Genomic DNA, 19,922 nt, shown 5'->3' on the forward strand with positions numbered 1-19,922 from the left:
GTTCTGAATCTGTATGCTGATGGGAGGATCAAGCAGAAAGAAATCTGTACTAGTAGACTGCGGAGTAGCAATCTGTAGTCTTAGATATAGTTGTAGGTGGATCCCTGGGCCGGTGGCAGATGACCATGCCCTCGGGAGGATATCCTGAGAGGGACCACCGGCTAGGCTTGAATATGGAGACACACACATTAGTTCTTTTATTAAACAGGTGATGAAGCCACCAGAGGTGGCAGTAGTGAGCTGATATGCCCGGCAGGGCTGTAGTCCTTCAGGTACTGGAACAGTGATCCAGGAAGGCTGAGCTGTTGAGAAACTGTAGAAAGTGAGTAGGCAGAGTGGACAGGGTTCATGAACAGAACTAGATGACAAAACTCAGATAAGGTCTCAAGGAAGCTCAGGAGCTGGAACGGTATAGGCCCTCGAGGAGCGAGTACCTGGTTCCAGGATAAGCTCTGAGAGAGCGATGGTAACTCATAGTTGTTTGTAGTAGTGATAACTTCCAGGCAGTAGAGAATCTTCAGAGTATCCAGGAACATGGGCCCTCGAGGAGCGAGTACCAGTTCTATCTGTAATCTGAAAGGTAAAGAGAGAGCGAGGCCCCCGAGGAGCGGGTATCTCTGGTAAGTCCGAGGAGGCAGAGTAGCTTGGATAGCCGAAGCAAGTCCGTATCCGTATGCTTAAACTTGCTAACTCAATCTGATAGTGAAAATAGAGACCTTTAAATATTGGAAGTGGATGATGTCATCTCAGGGGGACGCCCCTGAGGTTCGCGCCTTTGCTGGCACTTCAGTCAGAGCGCGAGCGCGCGCCCTAAGTTATCAGGCAAACATGGTGGATCTGCAACGTCGAGCCGGTCCGGGGACACCGGAGGGAGACGGCCTGGAGACGCCGCGGCAGCCAACCTTCCATCAGACCCGGAGGGAGTCGCCACAGAGGTAAAGAGGGCGTCGAGCAGTGACGGACGCAACAGTTTCAAAGCCATGTACCTGGCTAAACGAGCCCGGGGATCACAGCATTAAAAAGGGACCCTCCTAACTGCATGTTTAGCTCCTGCGAGTAAAATGCACAGGGAGTGTGGCAATTTTGAAATCTATGTGCCTACTTTTCTCTCCTTTCCTCAGAGTGCAAAGAGCCAGTGCAAAGTCCACAGGGCCTTTTTTTTTTTTTACCCCGTGTACCCCACATAAGCGAATTTTGAAAGAAAACCTCTGTGCATGGCATTGTGTTTGAGAAGGGCTTGCCCGCTGCAGGGTTACAGAAGGTCCCGTGGGCTTTGCAGCTCGGCAGGCTCCGGAAAATTGCTCCTAGGTCCTTCCTGGCCCTGCTTATTCTGTTGGGGGTTTAGCCACTGCTTTTACCCACTTTTGTAAATCTTTTTGGGCTGCCTATTCTTCTAGGGCTTTATCTACCTAATTTTCCAGGATTGATTAATTTGGGCCGCTAGCCGTTCTCCGCTCCATTTTGCCCCCATTTTTATGTCTTTCACAAAGGGCTTTTGGCTTCTGGTTTGACTTGCATCGGGTTATCTTATCGTCCCTCTTTTCTTGGTTCTCTGACGAGAGCGCAGGGCAGGTAATAAATATAAAACAAAAATGACACAGAAAGTGAAATATCCCAAACGAAAGTGGCTTTAATGGGTTCGGCACATCATAATTTAGAGCATTTCGTTACTTTAAAACCTTGCAAAGTAATTACTTGGGGAGAGTGGCGGAGAAAGGAAATATAGCCCAGGGTAAACTGTAAATGACATTAGATTATTACTTTGGAGGGTTCAGAACTATTTACAGAGTAATGCACAGGGGGAATCTAGCAGCATCGTTTAATGGTGCTTGCTTTCTTCTTGTCTTCTGTGCTCCTTCCCCCAGCTTTTTATTCAATGTTATGCTTGTCTAATTGCACCGTGGTATCTATTGTAGAGGTTACAGTCTTTCACAGAATAACAGCAAGATAATTCCATGCAAGGTCATCATTATTTCCACATCAAACCATCTGCATTTACATAGTATTATTATTATTATTTTTTTTTTTTTACAGGTCAACTTTTAGAACAACTTTACAGTACAAAGTTTAACAATAGTCAGCATGCAGCCAGCAGCAACATGCACCTCACGTGTTTCACGTCCGCTCTCGTTTCCTTTTCACCAGCATCCAAGCGATGGGATATTTCCATTCCAAATCAGCCTGGGGGAGATTTTCAAAGGGATCGAGCTGCTTTACTAAGGAGTTAGCCGGCATACTTGCTTTGAAAGTTGCTCTGCTCTGCATTTGGCCACTTCTAATGTAGATGTTTCCAGGGGCATAACCTGTAGTTTCATTTTCAAATCGTTTGTGGGTGGTTTACCACCATCACCCCAGCTGCATAAACAGCAGAGGGAAAAGGAAACAGCTACTTTTTTGTACTCCCAAACCTTGATTAAATGTTCAAAGAGAACCAACCTTCCTCCTGGATTTCTCTTTGAAAATGAGGCCAAGGTACGGGGTACAAAGTACCCAACTCTGCAGTTGGCAGCCTGTTAAAAATGTGCCCCCCTAGATTTGCAGGAGTCTCTCATTGCTTCTTTTGAGCCTTTATTTTTTCGCTTCTGGGAGGAAAAGTGGCTTTGCAAGCAAGGAAAGCCTTAAAGAGTCAAGGATCCAAGGGGTGACCACTGAAGGTTTCATATTTAGCTCTCCTGCTTTTGGCGTCTTGGGAGGGCATTCTTTGCTCCTTGTTTTGGAGAACACTTGCCTGAAACACAGAGTGAGTTTGTTCTTGATCCTCAGTCGGCTTATACTGTTGTGTTCCAACTTCTCATTTCAGTGATGAAAGTCTTCTCAAGCCCTGGAAGCCAACACTATCTCTCTTTAAAATGAAAGATTCATTGATAATATAGAGAGAGAGACCGCCATCAGTTACATTCAATTACGTAGTCTTTAGCATGTGGCCCTAAAATGAGATGAACCACCTTGAGGGGGCATCTCTTACCATGCCCCAAAGGTTGACCAGTGATGTCCTAGTTCTTTTCATCACTGGTTTTCATTTATTGGAAAATTGTCATCCGCAGTAGAGCAAATCAAACAGAGATATCAGAACACCTATCCCAAAATATGAATTAGGGGAAACTCATAATCTCCAGATACAAAAGTCATAGGATTAATTCAACACCAAGTGTTTGATCCTAGTTTCTTGCCCATGTGTATTTTTTCATGTGTCCTTGTCTGTGTGCATAACACAACTTATGTACAAACTAGTAGAAATATTTCCTATCCTGGATCATGTTTTGCCAACAATGAGCAACTGAGACACCTCAGGTATGCACCACTGAACTGCAGAGCCCATGAAGAAATGGCTCTACAGTCACAAAGCCAGCCAAGGAGCTGTCCGATCTCAAAATTAGCTCAATGCTGGCCTGGTTTCAATGGTAAAATCATCTCTATCAGGAAATCATTTTGCAATCCACATTCTTCATTCCTGTATAGCCTTTACATGATGGACAGGTGAAAAAAATATGGACACGGATCTAGGATTAAAACATTTGATGCTGTTAATCTTTTGATTTTGCACCAGTGGATTATGAGTATCCCTTAATTTATATAATGTTTTGATATCGCTGCATCTTGCTGTGATTTGTGAGAGAGTATTACTCCTTTTTTTGTGGTGAGTCATCGACTACAATATATTTTTTGCACCCTAGCATGTAGCAGAACAGTTTCACTATTTCCAAATCTAAAGAATGATGGGAAGACTATGCGTAAGGAAAGTGAACAAGAGGGAAGTCTCGTATTTCATTAAATGTATCTTTAAAGGCTCCTTCCTTCTCAAGAGGAGTTGGAAGCAATACCAAGTTCCTTCTGAATACGTACAAACTCATTTGACGACAGAGCCCAGCCAGAGCCAAAGTAGCACAAGTCAGCCATATCAATGCTTTCAAAGAAGACTGGGCAGTGTTAACACATTTTGAAGACTCTATAAACTTACATCAAGTTGGTGTACCTCTGTTAACAAAAAGGGAACGCCATACTTAGAATGCAAGGTTTGTCAGCTTCATACCGAGCTGACCATGGAGAGCGCGCATGTGGAAGATCCATTGTGTGCCAGTAGTAGAGCGCTCTATGATGTCACAAAGATCCCTATTTCCCAGAATGTGGAGGGCTCTATGACATCGCTGCTCCGTGCTTAGCAGCACAAATGGATCCTTCTAGCAGCATTAGACAGCCCTCATTAAGGTAGACCAAGTCAAGATCTACTTGAACCTTATTGTTCTGCCAGGAAGGCGTTTTCATCTGACCACCTGGAATTTACCAGAAACAAAAAATTGTTTTGTTATTAAAATGAAGAAAATTAGGGGGAGGTAGCTTCCTTCCTAGCTCTGCTTTAAAATTGACCAACAGGGCAGCTTCGCTTCCCTAGCATCTGGGATCCTTGACCTTCCCAAACAAAAAATTAAAATGTTTTGTGAGGCATGTCCTGTAACGATGAAGAGAAAGCAATATACCGTGGTTATAAACCTTTATTGTTAATAGCATACCAGCTGAAAGGTAAGATCACCACTTCCAGCATGAACGGTGGCTTCTTGTCTTGCTGCCGCGCAGAGGCCTTGTAGTGATCTTGCTGTCGCACGTAAGCTTACTGGGCAATGCATGCTCAAGCAGAACTTTGTGATCGAGCAGAAAGCTCTGAGCATCGAGGCTTGCCTTTCTCCCCCAAGTGCAAACGCTGTTAGAGAAAGGGCAGCTGAAGTTCTCTGCACCCAACACATTTATTACAAAGTAACGCGTACACATTACATTCAGTTCATCATCCATCTAGTCCATTCGGATAGTGATAACACTTGTTACTGCAAGTCATGTGAGCGTGCATGTGGTGCGAGAAGGGTAGGGGGTCACCACCATATTCCTTTCAGGAATGCAAGAACATGTAATGACGGGGATGGGAAGGCGCTGCTGCTGTAACGGGTTGTTCGGAAAATCATACTTACGTCAAATTTTCACCAAAACCTAGTTTACATCTTGCAAGAATGCTTACAAAACAACGTCACTAGTCTACAAAGCACAAGAAGAAAAAGACCAGCTGTAGTCTACATTTTGAGAGCAGCTTCTTTCTGGTGTAGCATTTCACCAAACCCCGTTATGGCTGAACCTTTTCCGATTCTTCCTGGCTTTCCGATGCCCCTTTAAACCGACGACCAAGCTCCTCGGAAAAGGTAGAGCAGCAGGATTTCTGGAGGACAGAAGCAGACATTAGGATTAGGGCTGCTCTTGCCTAATGCTTACCCTGCACTGCGCTGGATTACAGGGGGGAGTCTGCTGACAAGTCAGGGAGCCCATGTAATGCTGTTCTGGGATGACCTACAGGCTGTATTTTCTCACGCAACTTGCTAAACTATGCATCCTGTTATTACACAGGGAAAACATTTTGGGGTTAGATTGGTTTGTTCAGAAGCTAACATCATTGAGTCATGTCCTGTTTGTATTACATACAACAAAACATGTGGAAGGATTAACTCATTAATGTCCTTAAAGTCCCTACCCTTGTCAAATTTTGGGCTTTATGCCGACACCTCTTCAGTCTTTTTAAATGTGGTTATGAAGGCTTTATGAACATTAATGATTTAATCCTTCCACGTGTTTTGTTGGATATTACGCCTTCTGTGATTGCCTGTTTGTATTATATCACAGAGCCACGAGTCTGTTTTCTGACCAAAGGTCCCTTTTAAGTTTCTACAAGCCCTAGGAATTTGTTAAAGTTGGAGGTCCTCATTATTTTAGTATAAGCTACCACAAAAATATGGGAGCAATATTCAGGGACCACAGAATGTCTCAGAAAAGCACATCCAATAAAGTTGTAATTTTATACACACATGAATTTGATATTTAAACAGTTTGTTTGTCTTAAGTTCCCGACTTAGCCAGACAAACTGCAGGATTGAAAATTCCCACCAATTTCGCTGCCCCGGACTTATCCAGCTCAATAAGTCTGGCATGGTCTGGGGGCATTCTGAGACAGAGCAGATAACTTGATAGGATAATGCGATATTCACTGTTAGCCGGCTAACGTTTAGTTAGCTGGGTATATAATCCAAGGTGTTCGCATGCTGCTGGATGAGTGGATCAGTATTTAGGTGCACAGAATCCAGCTGTTTTTCATCTACTCCTGGCAGAAGCTTTCTGTTTCCTAGCTTCATATTTTTTTTCTAAACCATTTCTTTCTTTCTTTTTTTTGCAGTAGATAAACAGTTTTACTTTTATCTGAGTATGTGGCACTTCCATTAGATTTTCTGTCTCCGAAGAAGCCACTGGACTGAGTTAGAACAAAAACCATCTAAGTCCCCCATGCCTAGCAATATCATCTGCACAGAATTTGGAGCTTTTCACATAGACGTCAACCAAAAAGGAACGAAGAGCCACTTACATTCTGCTGGTCTGCAGAGTTCTTTGCTTTGCTCACCAGTTCTATCAAAGACACTATCACCCCCAGTACCAGACCAGCAGCAAGCAGAAGGAAGATGCCTCCCAGTGTTTGGGCTTGCAGAGGGATCCATCCAGTATTCCCTTTATCAGAACAACTACTTTGCCACCACTTTTTGTACAGGTAGTCAAGGTGTCCAGATTCACTGAGCTCCAAGACTGCAATAGATAGGTTTCTGACCAGTGGTGAATCTGGAAAGCAACACAGAAGAGACATTAGGACCTTTATGATTGGTTGCCGGGTGTGTTTGGTAAGATCCAGCATTGAATTTAGAGTTTTCAAGCGGCGTAATTGGATTTTAGAGAAAATGCGATTCTTTGCAAGCTTATGCTTTTTTTTTATTGACCCAATATAAGAATGATCTAATGCGGATGTTGTTTGTGAGTTTAATCTCAATCACATTACTAGCACATTGCAACCGCCAAATAGGACTCTGACATTGAACTCTCTAGTTGGGAAGGGAATTAGTATTTCCTTGCCACAAATAGATCCTTTTTAAAGCATTCAGTCAGGGAGACTGCCATCCTAACATACCCCTCAAGCTGCCTTATGCATATTTTTTGACCTAGCAGTTTCCGCCTCCTCTGGACCTCCAGCTCGTTTGAAAACCAAACTGGGATCCTAGAACTGTGAGCCTTCATTCATAATTTCCTGAGGCTTTGTTTCCCAGCTGTCCCAGTACATGGAAGACCCAACATGGGGATTGAAGCGGGGATCTTCCACATGGTTGTGCAAGGCACAGCCACCAAGCTATGCCTGAATGGAACCTGTTATCAAAAAATATATTATACAGTCTTGTTGTGCTCCAAAAATTTCAAGTCGCCTGTTATTTAAAAACAAAACAAACAATGCTTGGCTGTAAAATGTTGACGTGATTTTTTCAAGATATAATTGGGATTATTGCCGTGAGTTACTGATGTGAATGAGTAGAAAAGGCCTGAATTAGTGCCTTAGAAACTCACCCAGCATAGTAGCAATGCCATAGCCTCGTCTGCCAACAATCTCCGGGGCTCTAATTAAATCGCAGTGTTTGGCTACAGCAAGATCCTGCATGACCGATTCTCCAAGAAGAGCATAGCTGGATTCCTTCACACGTTGGACCCCCTCTTCAAAAGTCTTCACAAGAACAAGGTCTTTTTTCTTCTCCATATACTCGTAGATCATTTGAAAAGTTGGACTCTTTGAATTCTAGATCAGTTAAAATGAAACACAGGAGAAATGACCCAAAGTCGGGTAACGCTGATACTTAAAAGGCAATGCCAAGTAATTAGCAATGCGAGGTTCACTAAAAATGCAGGAAATGGTAACACAGAAACATCAGGCGTAGAGGTACTTTTGAAATCCTGAGTGTGGGATGCCATTAAAAATGCAAGCTTGAATGTTTGAGAGAAATTTAGCAGTGTGCTCCTTCTCCATCAGAATCGCTCTATTATCTACCGAAATTGTATCCATTATGGAATTCTGTTATGACAACCTTGTTTTTTTAAAACCACAAATCTGTTGGCACCTTGCTTATTTGTGACAGAAAATCCATTGTTCGTTTAAAACAAACAGGAAATTTCCATGTCCCCAACCCCACCTCAGTTATGCAGAAAGGAATATTCTGAACCAACATTGGAGTGTCCCACCATGCGAGTCCTGCTCTGGCTGTAATTTAGGACCTGTTGGATTGGCTGAAAAGGAAGAGGTGAGTTATAATCTTTCTATTGCTAATCCTGACATCACTGCTAGAACTAGCCACACCTTGAAGAAGTTAAATGTGGAAGAGCCTTGGATGGTTCCAAATGCGATAGATTTTTGCTTCACGAGATCCTCAAAAGTCTGAATGGTTGGCGTTTGCTGGCTCCCGGAGTTCAGAAAAGCAGCGAAGCTGGCGATGTAAGCAGCCAGGAGGAAAATGGTAAATATCCACCAGACCGTGGCAATGATACGAGCTGACAGAGCTTTGGGGTGAGGCTCCGCACCTGCAGAGAAGGCGGGAAAGAAAATAGCTATCTGAAGAGTTCCTAGTTAGTCCTGCTGACAGATTGGGAGAAGAACACTGTTTTCATGCCATTGTTTGTTTTGTAAATCAAATTTAAGATGACAAGGCATGCATGTTAAATATTCTGAGGTACAGGAAAGACCCTGGTGAGCTTTCTCAGCAGTGTCATTTTTCAATAAACGTTTTTCTCATCTGGCCTGGTGCAAGTTTGGCAACTGATCGGTGAGGCTTGATGACACGCTCATCGTATAAAGCAGTGGAACCCAAACTGGTCCTCGGAAACCACCCTCCGCACACCTACCAGCCAATTGAGTTTTCAGGTTATCCACAGTGAATATGCATGAGCTAAACCTAGGCATGCGACCTAAAGTCATAACTATCCTTTGACCAAGTGAAACAAATGTTTTCTTTTAATCCAAAAGGCATAAAGTAGCTGAATTTTTGGCACCTAACCACTTTTCTTTACAAGATTATTCTTGGTTTATAATTTTGTAAATTTATAAATAAATAAGTAGCTTAATAATTTCCCTTTTATTTGTTTTACCAAAAAAAACAGGAATTTTTTTTACAGTTCAGCTATTTTAAAAAAGCACATTTTCACCTAATGATGGTGAAGTCTGATCCCAAACCAAAACCTTTAATAAGAATGTCTGTGACTACAGTAACATGTCACAATGGCTACCTGTCCTTGTCTTATGGTTTCCAAACCCTCCGTCCCTCCTCCTTGCCCCTCCCAAAGACAAGCTGATCCAGTCCTGCATGCAGGGACTAGAAACGCAGTGAAATCAAACCAACGGGATTGGTATCCCCTAACAGCCACCAATTCTCCCATAAGGAGAGAAGCAGAATTCTAAACCCAGGGATAGCCAACTGGCTGATCATTTTCTCGTAGCTTATAAAATTAAACCAAAGAGGTTTACCTTGCAGGGTAAGTGCTCCAGCTCCAAACCAGAGACTGTTAAGAAAAGTGAATTTGTTCTCCTCGCTCTGGGGCTCTTTCCATTCAATAGGACTCAACCTAAGGGGAGAAAGCTAGCATCACTCAAGCACCTATTTTCGTTACAACTCCCTGCCACACCCTGGGATCCCTATGCAGAGTCATGAACTGTTGCATGTAGAACTCAAGCAATGATTGATCTGGGAGAGAGGCAGATGCAGGAGAAATCACTCTTAAGAGCTGCCAGTGATTAATTGTTTGTACAGCACTGCATATGTTGTGTAGCGCTATAGAAATGCTTGGTAGTAGCAGTAAGTAGTAATATTGAACTACTGGGTGCACGCTAGGACATTTCATGTGCTGGTTGTCTTAAGTGTTCCCAGTGCTTATAGGACCGGACAAGTACCCAGTGACTGAGTTTACGTAAAGGTCTGATAGCAGACTGACGGTGCTGTAGAGCAGATGGTGATCATGTGATGAAAGAAATCGCAGCAACGTGACCTGATTAAGTAATGTACAGTATCATGCAATAGCATTGTCATGAAGAGTTCCAGTAGCTCCATTATTCCTGGAGAGAACGTATGCAGAGAAACCCGTTTTTATTTAGGGTTTTGGGTTGGGGGTTTTTTTTTTTTTTTAGTTTAGTTTTGTTTAGCAGATGCACTAAATGAAATTAAGCAAAACAAACTAAAGCAGATCTCTTATCTTTGTAGGCTGTGATACTGTTTGTTGCTCCAGGTCCTTGAAAGCATTTTCACCAGCACCAATGCAGCTTCTAGAACTCTTTACCACTGCATGAAGAGCATGAGGCATCGCAACCTGCAGTAATCCTGCGATATGTCACAATATGCTCCACAGCATCCATCCAGCTTGCTGCATGCTTGAGCCAACTTTTGGAAGCCAAGCTAGGCCTAGGACCATACAGAGCAAGAGACATAAAAGGGGGTTTCTACCTGCCCACAAGAAAGAGGCAAACGCAGGTGACCAGATATGCAATGAGAATGCCCAGCCAGGTCTCTCTGCTGAAGGGATTCAGGAAGCGAAAGAGGAAGAGGCCCTCGGCCGTGGTATCCCTCTTCAGGAGGATGCTGATCCCGGTCTGGATGAAGGGCTTTGTAAAGGAGATCGTCTGCTCTCTCACCGAAGTGATGGTTAGCGGAGCCACTGCCATGTCGGCTTCCTGCAAGTGAGTGAGATTCTCTTAGGGTACCACAAAAATAGTTCACTTAGATCGGTATAGAGGTGAAAGAGAGGGTGGACATGGTGAGGGCAATGTTCAGAGCCGTTTCCCATGAAAATGGGCTCTCTGAGAATAAGAGAGCAGGCGTTGTGCCACAATTTTATCCGCATAGCTTGGAGGCATTCCCATGGGTAGGGTTAGGTTTTGGATTTTCACAAGCAGGCACCAATCTCTGCAGGTGCTTTTATCCCAGGGGCAATAACTGAAATGAACCACATCATTTTGCTTTGGTTAGAAACCAATAGATAAAGTTTCTGCCAAGTTTTCATCAATGCGGGCACTTTGATTATTGTCCTGACTATTTAAAGTGATGTTTGCCTTTCAAAATAATCTCACCTTTTAGCCATTTTTCACCATAACAAGAGAAAAGGGCCCATTGACATGCAATTTGGGATTTGCGGACGTTTGTTCGTGGTCGGAAGGCTTTGTTCTAGAGCATAAGACGTGCCGTGCTGGGTCAGACCAAAGGTACAGCGAGCCCAGTGTCCTGTCTCTGACCGTGACCAATCCCAGAATGTAGATCTAATTTCTTGGCTAATGCATTTGTTTGTCGTGGGCCGAAACAAAATCTCAGATCGATCAGAAGCCCTGGGTGGGGGGTTTCCAGGGATACGATCAGAGGGAGCTGAGAAGAAGAAAATGGGTAAATAAGCTCCCCCCAATATAATTCCGTTGAGTCTGAATAGAATTTAGATTTGTTTTTTCCTGGAGGTCCTGATGGCAAACCAAGGAATTCTATTCCCCTGCAAGTGCTCCGGGGGCGGCACAGACACCAGGACAATTTTACTGTCCACCAGGGGGTTGTTTAATTATAAATACCCACATTGTCAATCGATAATCAGACTATATAGGTGATGATTTTGATTTAACTTCTTTGTGATACATTGCTGGATGTGTTTACGTATCGAATTAAACATTGTTATAGATCTGTCCATTTCCCTTCATGGTGGGTTGGGGGTTTTTTTTTCCTATGGTCTGCAGTCACTTTTTCTTTAGCTGGATCTGAGTTTATTAGTGTATACCATTTTCAAATAGTTATTTTACTAACATGTAAAAACCCATTTCATAAACCTGTATAACTTGAACTCTATAAGAAGATGGGGTTCACTCTGGCCACATTTAATACCAAAAGCTCACTGTACTTGCCTATCCCCAATATGGCACAAAAGGGAATCCCAACCAAGATTGTGTCTGGATGTTTTTAAACAATGCAAAAAAGTGGGTTAAGTCAACTGTAACTGAGTGATAAAATCTGCTTTTGAGGTTATATGTATCACAATGAAATTACTGAAAGGATTTATAAATTATATAGGATGCTGCTTCCGGCATGGGAGAGGAAATTGAAGCACAACGTGGGGTGAGAAAAGGAATTAAAATCTGAAATTTTAAAGGAAGAATGGGGAGAGATTAAGGAAAGGGGTGGCAAACGTCAATATCAGCAAACGTAGCAGACAATATTTAAAAGATGAAATGGAGGTGGTCTCAGACTCCCTCCCACAGGTAAAATAGAATTGTTGGTCTAATTGTGAAGGGGAATTCACTATGGATGGTGGTGTGAAGGAGTGGCCTTACTACCCCTCCTTAACCTGGGTGGGAGCAGGCCCGAGGCCTGGTCCACCTTAAAACTCAGAATGAGAGAGGGGTCTGTGTGCGGGACCCTGCTGGGGCAGGATAAGAAGTTGAGCATCAGGGGGCCCTGTGTCTCCAGGAGGAGGAGCTCCTGAATCCACTCTGTATAAGCTTATGGTGTGAGTACACTGCTGTAAGGTAAGCAGTCTACATGATCGTATGCTGTAATAATAAAAGTGGAAACCTATTGTGAAAGAGGCTGGAATCAGTCTCCGGCCTGGCTATCCCACAGCTGGGAATGACTGATTATTGCGGAATATTGGAAAAAATACAAAACCTTGTTTGCAGTGTAACAAAGGTGCAGCTAGAATGGCTCCGTAAGGTATTCCTTTTGAATACACCAGTTACGGGTACACCTCCAACAAAGGGAGAATTAATTTTACAGTTGCCAGTGGGGTAAAAATAGAAAAACTGATGATTGTTAAACACTCTGGAGTAGATGGTAATATATGATGGCAAGTGCACGGGAAAATTAGAAATAAATTTAAAAAAGCAGGTTCTCCTAGTCAGTTTTCAGTGTTAGAAGCATCACAATACCTGAAGCATCTCCGCATTTAAAGTTACCTTTCTGATGACCTCTCCCACCATCCCGCTCCAGTTCCCGTCACTGTCCATCATGCCGTACTTTCCATCCTTCACCACATTCACTTCATACTGAAACCCCACTTTTTTGGAGAGCTCGCTTAGGAGGTCGATGCAGTATCCCTCCAGCTTCGAGTCTTTATTCATGGTGAAGGGTCTTTCCTGGGGAGGGGAAACATTCTTTTGTTACGGAAGGGCTTGCCGCCTAACCTAGCCCGCTGTGTGTCGATGCGCTTTGAGAAGTGCATGATGGGATGAGAAATGACTTCTTAAGGGCCAATCAGAGGGTGGCATCGCTTTCTTGTTACGTGGGTAACTGCACACATTTTAGAACATAATGTGCGGTGCACCCGTACATCATGGGGGTGGGGGGGTTATGTTAGCATGGCCTCCCCATCACCATATAGATTTAATGTGACCACCCTCAACCCCTGAGCTCCTGGAAAACCCACAAGGACCAATTCTGCCTTTGCTCCGCCTTACCAAGATGGTGGTCACAGCCAAAGTCTGCTGACTCTGCCTCTTTGTTCTTGCATTCTTATTGGCCTATAACGGGGAAACATCCAAGACCAAATAATAATAAAGGACCAAGAAGATTTAAAACATGGCGCAAAGCAATAAGACAAGCTCCCCTGGATTTGCACAGGGAGGACACCTGTGTTTTCTTTACATTTCTAAATTTTAAATCAAGTACAGCCCGAAAGGAAAAGTACATAAATAAGAAGAAATAAAAAGGATTTCAAAATAATTTATCAAGATAAAGTAAATAATACAGATTTCATTAAAGGCCACAACATGGGGGAGACACCAAAATTAGTGATTTACTCGGGTTAAAAGGCTTGGGCTGAAAGTTGCTTTCTTCAGGCTGCCGAAGCCTGGCTACTTTCAGCTGTTCCCCTGGTCGTGTTTTGAGGCAGGAGGGTTAAATGGTGTATGGATGTGGAATTTCAAACACACGTGCACAATATTTCGCCCCTCTTGGACCACCCGGGCAAAGAACTTGTAATGCTGTCTACTTTGCGGCTGCTAATTTTCGAAGGAAAATGATGCACATTTACCCTTTTGAAATCTGGCTGTAATATGTGGTCTAAAAGTCCCTACATTCTTGCAAATAGCATGGGCTATTCAAAATTGCCCCGGCTGCCAGCCTGGAGGCTCAGTGGTAGTGTCATGCGTTATCGAGAAGAGGGACCTGGGTTTGATTTCACTCCGCGGTACAGCCAGGGCTCGGGATTCTGAGGAGGCAATGCTGGGAGCCCCTGGAGCTGTGCAACAGTGACACCTACTGGCCTGATCTAAGGTCCATGGAAGGAACTCTCTGGTGCATGAAACATAGAAATGACGGCAGAAGAAGACCAAACGGCCCATCCAGTCTGCCCAGCAAGCTTCACACATTTTTTCTCTCATACTTATCTGTTTCTCTTAGCTCTTGGTTCTATTTCCCTTCCACCCCCACCTTTAATGTAGAGAGCAGTGATGGAGCTGTATCCAAGTGAAATATCTAGCTTGATTAGTTAGGGGTAGAAGCCGCCGCAATAAGCAAGCTGCACCCATGCTTATTTGTTTTACCCAGATTATGTTATACAGCCCTTATTGGTTGTTTTTCTTCTCCCCTGCCGTTGAAGCAGAGAGCTATGCTGGATATGCGTGATGTATCAGTCTTTCTCCCATGCCGTTGAAGCAGAGAGCCATGCTGGATGTGCATCGAAAGTGAAGTATCAGGCACATTTGGTTTGGGGTAGTAACCGCCGTAACAAGCCAGCTACTCCCCGCTTTGTGAGTGCGAACCCTCTTTTCTTCTCCCCTGCCGTTGAAGCAGAGAGCTCTGCTGGATGTGTGAAGTATCAGTTTTTCTTTTCCCCTGCTGTTGAATCAGAGAACTTTGCTGTATATGCATTGAAAGTGAAGTATCAGGCTTATTTGATTTGGGGTAGTAACCGCTGTAACAAGCCAGCTACTCCCCTCTTTGTGAGTGTGAATCCTTTTTTCCACATTTCCTCTTGCTGTTGAAGCTTAGAGCGATGTTGGAGTCACAGTAAGCCTGTGTATGTTTATTTAATAAGGGTATTGACTCCAGGCAGTAGCCATCATTCTGGCGAGTCACCCACTCTTCATTGGCAGCCTCTTCATTGGCAGCCTCTTGGCCCCTGGCTGAGGGCTGGTGCTCTAATGATAGGCCTAAAGTAAGTTGGGAGTGGGTATAACAACTGAACTGGAAGCTCAAGGAAGCAGGAGGTAACCGCCAAGTCAAAAAAAAAATGCCCTTGAGGTGACAGAAAAAGTGGTGTGATTGCTAATTAAGCTAAGAGTTAGGAAGTCATTAATGAAGAATGTGTATGTTTGTCTTTTAATTTTAGGATGGACCGACATATGTATTTTCTACAGCTTCACTTATTAATCACTACTTTCAGTCTATTAAAGAAGTCTTTCGTCTTGACGAACTCAAAGGCCAGTCAACTTGAAATTATCTTTCCCGCAGGTAAACAGCATTATTGTTATACGCACCCAAAAGAAGAGGAGTAAAAATCTTGGATTTAACAGGTGTTAGAGCTCCACTGTTAGTTATGCACCAAACCCCAAATCATGAACAAAAGAACCCCCGATTTAAAAGCAACGCCTCCTTTTCCTGTCAGAGGTGTTTAGCGCTGTATTTTGGGGCAAACTTGAACAGCTATGGGGAAAGAGTTGGAGTCAGCAAAGTTGTAAAGCTCCTAAATGAAATTACATTTTCAGGTAGTACTCAAGCTCCAGCGTTACTCATGTGCCTTCTTCCTTAACAATCCCTGCCATGCTGGTGTGTGCAGAACGTACGAAAGACTGATATTCAGCAGCTGGATAACTGGTGATCCTCTTCTGTCTCTCTGGGAAAAATGCTTAGTAAATGAGGCCCTGAGTTAGCCAGATAAGCTACTGAGCAGGTTTAAAATGACCCAGATATAAACTTAGCTGACTAACTAAAAGCCACCTGGGTACGTTTAGCAGCACAGCCGCCTTGCTGAATATCCTGGCTAAGTTAGCCAGATATGTTTACGTGACTAACTATCCTAGCCGGGTAATGTTTGAATATCTGCCTGGATAGTAATGGCAGGTGGGAGACAGCTTGATCCTAGTATAAAGCATTCAAGCTGAGTACTTTTTCTACCAATGAAATGCATCTTTGATTCTGCAACCAGCAGAATCGCTGCATTCCTTTGGATCCCCAGTAAAGACTGAAATTGCTAAAGTGAATAATGTGATAGAAAAAAAATGAACTTACCTTATCTGGGATGACTTGGTTTTCTTCAGCGCCTAAAAATGACCCAACAAAATATATATTATGGAAACCATGTTTCACAAGGTAATGTTTTCCTTTCCACTTTCCTTCCTGTATTGCATGGAACTTAGGTTGAATGGGGAGCTGCAGCAAGGCGGCAAGATGCCCTTCTGCACGGTTTATCCCAAGACATCACAGGTTTGCAAATTTCTTTGCGTCTGTTTTCTAGATTTTAAAGTTGCGTGGTAAATGAATAGTTTGCTGGTGGACCTAGCAGAGTTTAGGTTAATTTTCTGAGTGTAAACGTTATGGGCAAGATCAGGACTGCAAAAGGGCAAAAATGTCAAGATTTGAAAGTGTGTGTGTGTGTGTGTGTGTGTGCATTGAGGAAAAGAAGGCAATACCGGGGGAGTAAGATGGTGGACTCCCTTGTGGCTCAGTTAAGATCCACCAGCGTACATCTGACAGACTTCCTAGCTGGAAGTCACCAGTGGAGCAACCTAGTTACAGAGTTAAGTTGCAAGAAGTAATTTGCTAGGGATGTGCATTCGTTTCATCCGTTTCCTATACAAGCATGTAATATGGAAACGAATGAAACGAATGCACATCTATTTGACATGTAATATGAAACGAATGAAACATATGAAACGAATGCACATCTATTTGACATGTAATATGAAACGTATGAAACATATGAAATGAATGCACATCTATTTGTCATGTAATGGGAAACGTATGAAATGAATTAAATGAATGAAATAAATGCACATCCCTATAATTTGCATGTCCTATTGACTGCTGCCTTGTGTGATCTTAGGTTACTCAATCTCTCTGTTCAAACTTTATCTGGATGGGAATATTTCAGCTTTGCAACTACAAGAATTATCTTCTGCATTTTTGTGTTGACTGTTGATGCAATATAAATAATAAATTGTATTATTTAGGGTGAAAAGTAAACAACTCCAGAAATGACATCGAAGTTCAGAAAATATAAACTCAACACCCAATTTCCAAAGTTCAGAAATAGACTATTTTCCAAATGGCATTTCTATTTGAGAAAAATTGTAAAGGAAAAGGGTTGATAGTTTTCATATAATTTGAACACTTGCCACCAAGATAAACAGTTATGTGATGCCTGATAATCATAAAGTAATCAAGGCATCAGATAACTCTGTTTATCTTGGTGGCAACAGTGTTAGTTTCATATAATTTTATCAACCCTTTCCTTAACAATTTTTCTCAATTAGAAATGCCAATTGGAAAATAGTCCATTTCTGAACTTTGGAAATTGGGTGTTGAGTTTATTTGATGTTTGGATAGACACCTGGTTGGTGGTGAGTTTGGTGACTGGTGTATCAAAGTTCATAAAACATTCTTCAAAGGTCCTATTGGAGAGTTGAAATTTTGCAAGATAAATCTTTTAGTGGAAGAACAAAATTGGGCCATTCTCTCTAACAAATCTCAGAAAATTTTAGATGCATTCTGTGAAGATATTCCCATTAACGTTCTGTGGCCTGTTCTAAACTATGCCATAACTTATACTGACGTATATACCTGAGCAGAAAATGCGTATCTCTGTAGGAGGTCTAGGAGAAACAGTAAAAAGAGAAGAAAATGGTAGAAAATTCATGGCATGATCTCAAAGATACTTGTTTTTCCTTCTGTACAGTTCATCAATTTTCCTTTCCGTTTCTTGGCCAAGCGTTGAGTTGTTGCTCAACAAAACATGCTTTCTTCTTTTCAGCTCTCCCGGCGGGGTTGGACACTGCCAAACAGATCTTTCCAAAGGTTCATCTTTCTAGTCATAGGGAGTTGTTTTTGAAGGAAACAAGCATCTGTATTTAGGCCGTCCGATTTCCCACAGTGTCTCAGGATGGGGGTGACAGAGAATGCTGTTGTGGTATTTCTTCCAGCTGACTCTTATTAAAGTGCCATCAATAATGGAGCAGCAGAAGTGAATGGAAGTGGACGGTAGTAACATTTGCCTGCTGCCTGGCATCCCTGGTGCTCTCTTTCTTTAAACATCCATAAATGCAGTCTGTCAAGGAAACAGACTGGAGAGAACTGCTGATCTCTTGCCTCATGCACACAATACTCCCGGGGGGGTTAGAGGTTGAACTGGTTATCCAGTCCTGCAAGCAGATTAGAGGCACTCCATGAGGTAGTCTAGAAAAAGCTGAAACTGCTATTAGTTTCAGAGGAGGTATAGCAGGAGCTCCATCCCTTGCTGAGAGACTGGGACACAAAGAAAAGCTAGAAGCAAATATACGTGTGCTTGATCTCTGCCTGTCTGTTGTGTACTGCGCACAAATTTGGAACCTCCAATACTAGTACATTTTCATTTTCTATTCATATTCTGTCGTTCATGTCTGGTCAGCCACTTCAGAGTGAATACTGTGGGCATTTCTCTGGCCCCAGCTCAGTTTCCCAAGACTTTCCCCCATTCTGTATCTATGGGGGAAAATGCTTAGGAAATGAAGGTTCTGCTGGAACTTGGATATAATCTGGTGTTCATTTTATATTGGTTTTACAACATCCATGTGTAATTATTTTTGGTTAGTGGCATAAAATAAGATTTTTTTGCATGTAATTAGTTTTGTTAGAGAAGATGTAGGATGCGCCAGAGTGAATGTCAGACAGCATACAGGGCGGCTGCGCTTAGCTAAAAAGGGCAGTTGCCTGTATTATCGTTGGGGATGAGGTACAAGCACAACTGTTTAAGTGTATTCATTGACCGGTAATTGATTTTAAAGCACTGAAGGGAACTGACGCTGGCTGTCTCGGAGCTTGCCTGACCTAAGCAACTGTCTCGCGTCTCTCAAGGACTCTTTCTGGTGTTGTCATCTACAAAGGAGATGCTCGCTGGGGCATCGTAGATGAGAGCCTGCAGTTGTGTGGCTCCCCAGCTATAGAACACGCTCCTGGAAGAGTTTTGTACCATGGATGATTTGTTATTTAGAAGAAAATTTGAAGACCCTATTATTTACGAAAGCTTGTCATTCTTATATACTTCCATCTGTATCAAAGACACCTTTGAAGGGCAGTGATAAGCTTTTATATTTCGGATGATTTTGTGATTATGGGCGTGCTGAGGGGAATTAGCCTGTTGTGTGTTTTATGAAATCTTGGATATATTGTGCAATGTATGTGATTTCATCTGAAACATAAAAATGAACAGGCAGGACCTAAATTTTAATAAATAAGAAATACTGGTAAACAGGGGCTTTGTGCAATTTCAAGTAGAAACATGATGGCAGAAACAGGCCATACGGCTATTGATTCTGCCCATCCTCACAATGCCTCTCCAACCCCTAGCACTCCCGCGGTGATCTCCCTGTGCTTGTCCCCTGCTTTCTTAGATTCAGATATTGTCCTTGTCTCTACCTCCACTAGGAAGCTGTTCCTTACATCCAAGCACCCTTTCTGAAAAGAAATACCTCCTCATTCCAGAATCTCCTCGGAGGATGGCACCTTCAGCAACATGATGGCCCTGGCCATTCTGGGTCATTCTGCCATCACCGATGCAGAGGGAAGAGAACCTGCAATAGATGCACCGAAGGAGGAGCCATGCCAAGACACTGGTTCACCCCCGAACCAAGCTGAAATATTGGGCTGGTGCTGGCCGAGGGTAACCCAAGTCTCCCACTAAGCCACCGACCTTGCTTCCTGCTGTCTTTTGAGGTCTGACCAGATATAATTAAGTTCTCACAGAATCTGAGGTGACTGGTAATACTGGTAATAGACTGGTAACACAGTGGGTATGGCTGCAGGCTTTACAGCTCTTTGCTTGGCCTCCCTATAAGCGTCTTCAGGAGTACTGCAGGATCTTCATATCTTAGGCTTTTTCAG

General features: G+C 43.0%; 1 protein-coding gene across 2 annotated transcripts in view; it reads right to left on the bottom strand.

Annotated features, from left to right (window-relative positions):
• Nucleotides 1–1,605: 1,605 nt before the first annotated feature.
• LOC115076794 (probable glutamate receptor) overlaps nucleotides 1,606–19,922 on the bottom strand; it is a 32,269-nt gene continuing 13,952 nt past the window's right edge. For both annotated transcript variants that reach the window (XM_029578681.1, XM_029578683.1), the window contains exons 3-11: nucleotides 16,077–16,108; nucleotides 13,304–13,366; nucleotides 12,803–12,982; nucleotides 10,323–10,549; nucleotides 9,353–9,450; nucleotides 8,192–8,412; nucleotides 7,411–7,636; nucleotides 6,392–6,639; nucleotides 1,606–5,200 (exon numbers count right to left, since the gene is read on the bottom strand). In XM_029578681.1, coding sequence (XP_029434541.1) covers nucleotides 5,108–5,200; nucleotides 6,392–6,639; nucleotides 7,411–7,636; nucleotides 8,192–8,412; nucleotides 9,353–9,450; nucleotides 10,323–10,549; nucleotides 12,803–12,982; nucleotides 13,304–13,366; nucleotides 16,077–16,108 — 1,388 coding nt within the window. In that variant the 3' untranslated portion in view covers nucleotides 1,606–5,107. The remainder of the gene's footprint in view (nucleotides 5,201–6,391; nucleotides 6,640–7,410; nucleotides 7,637–8,191; nucleotides 8,413–9,352; nucleotides 9,451–10,322; nucleotides 10,550–12,802; nucleotides 12,983–13,303; nucleotides 13,367–16,076; nucleotides 16,109–19,922) is intronic.

The sequence above is a fragment of the Rhinatrema bivittatum genome, chromosome 15 (genome assembly GCF_901001135.1).
Source record: "Rhinatrema bivittatum chromosome 15, aRhiBiv1.1, whole genome shotgun sequence".
Taxonomy (NCBI): Eukaryota; Metazoa; Chordata; class Amphibia; order Gymnophiona; family Rhinatrematidae; genus Rhinatrema; species Rhinatrema bivittatum.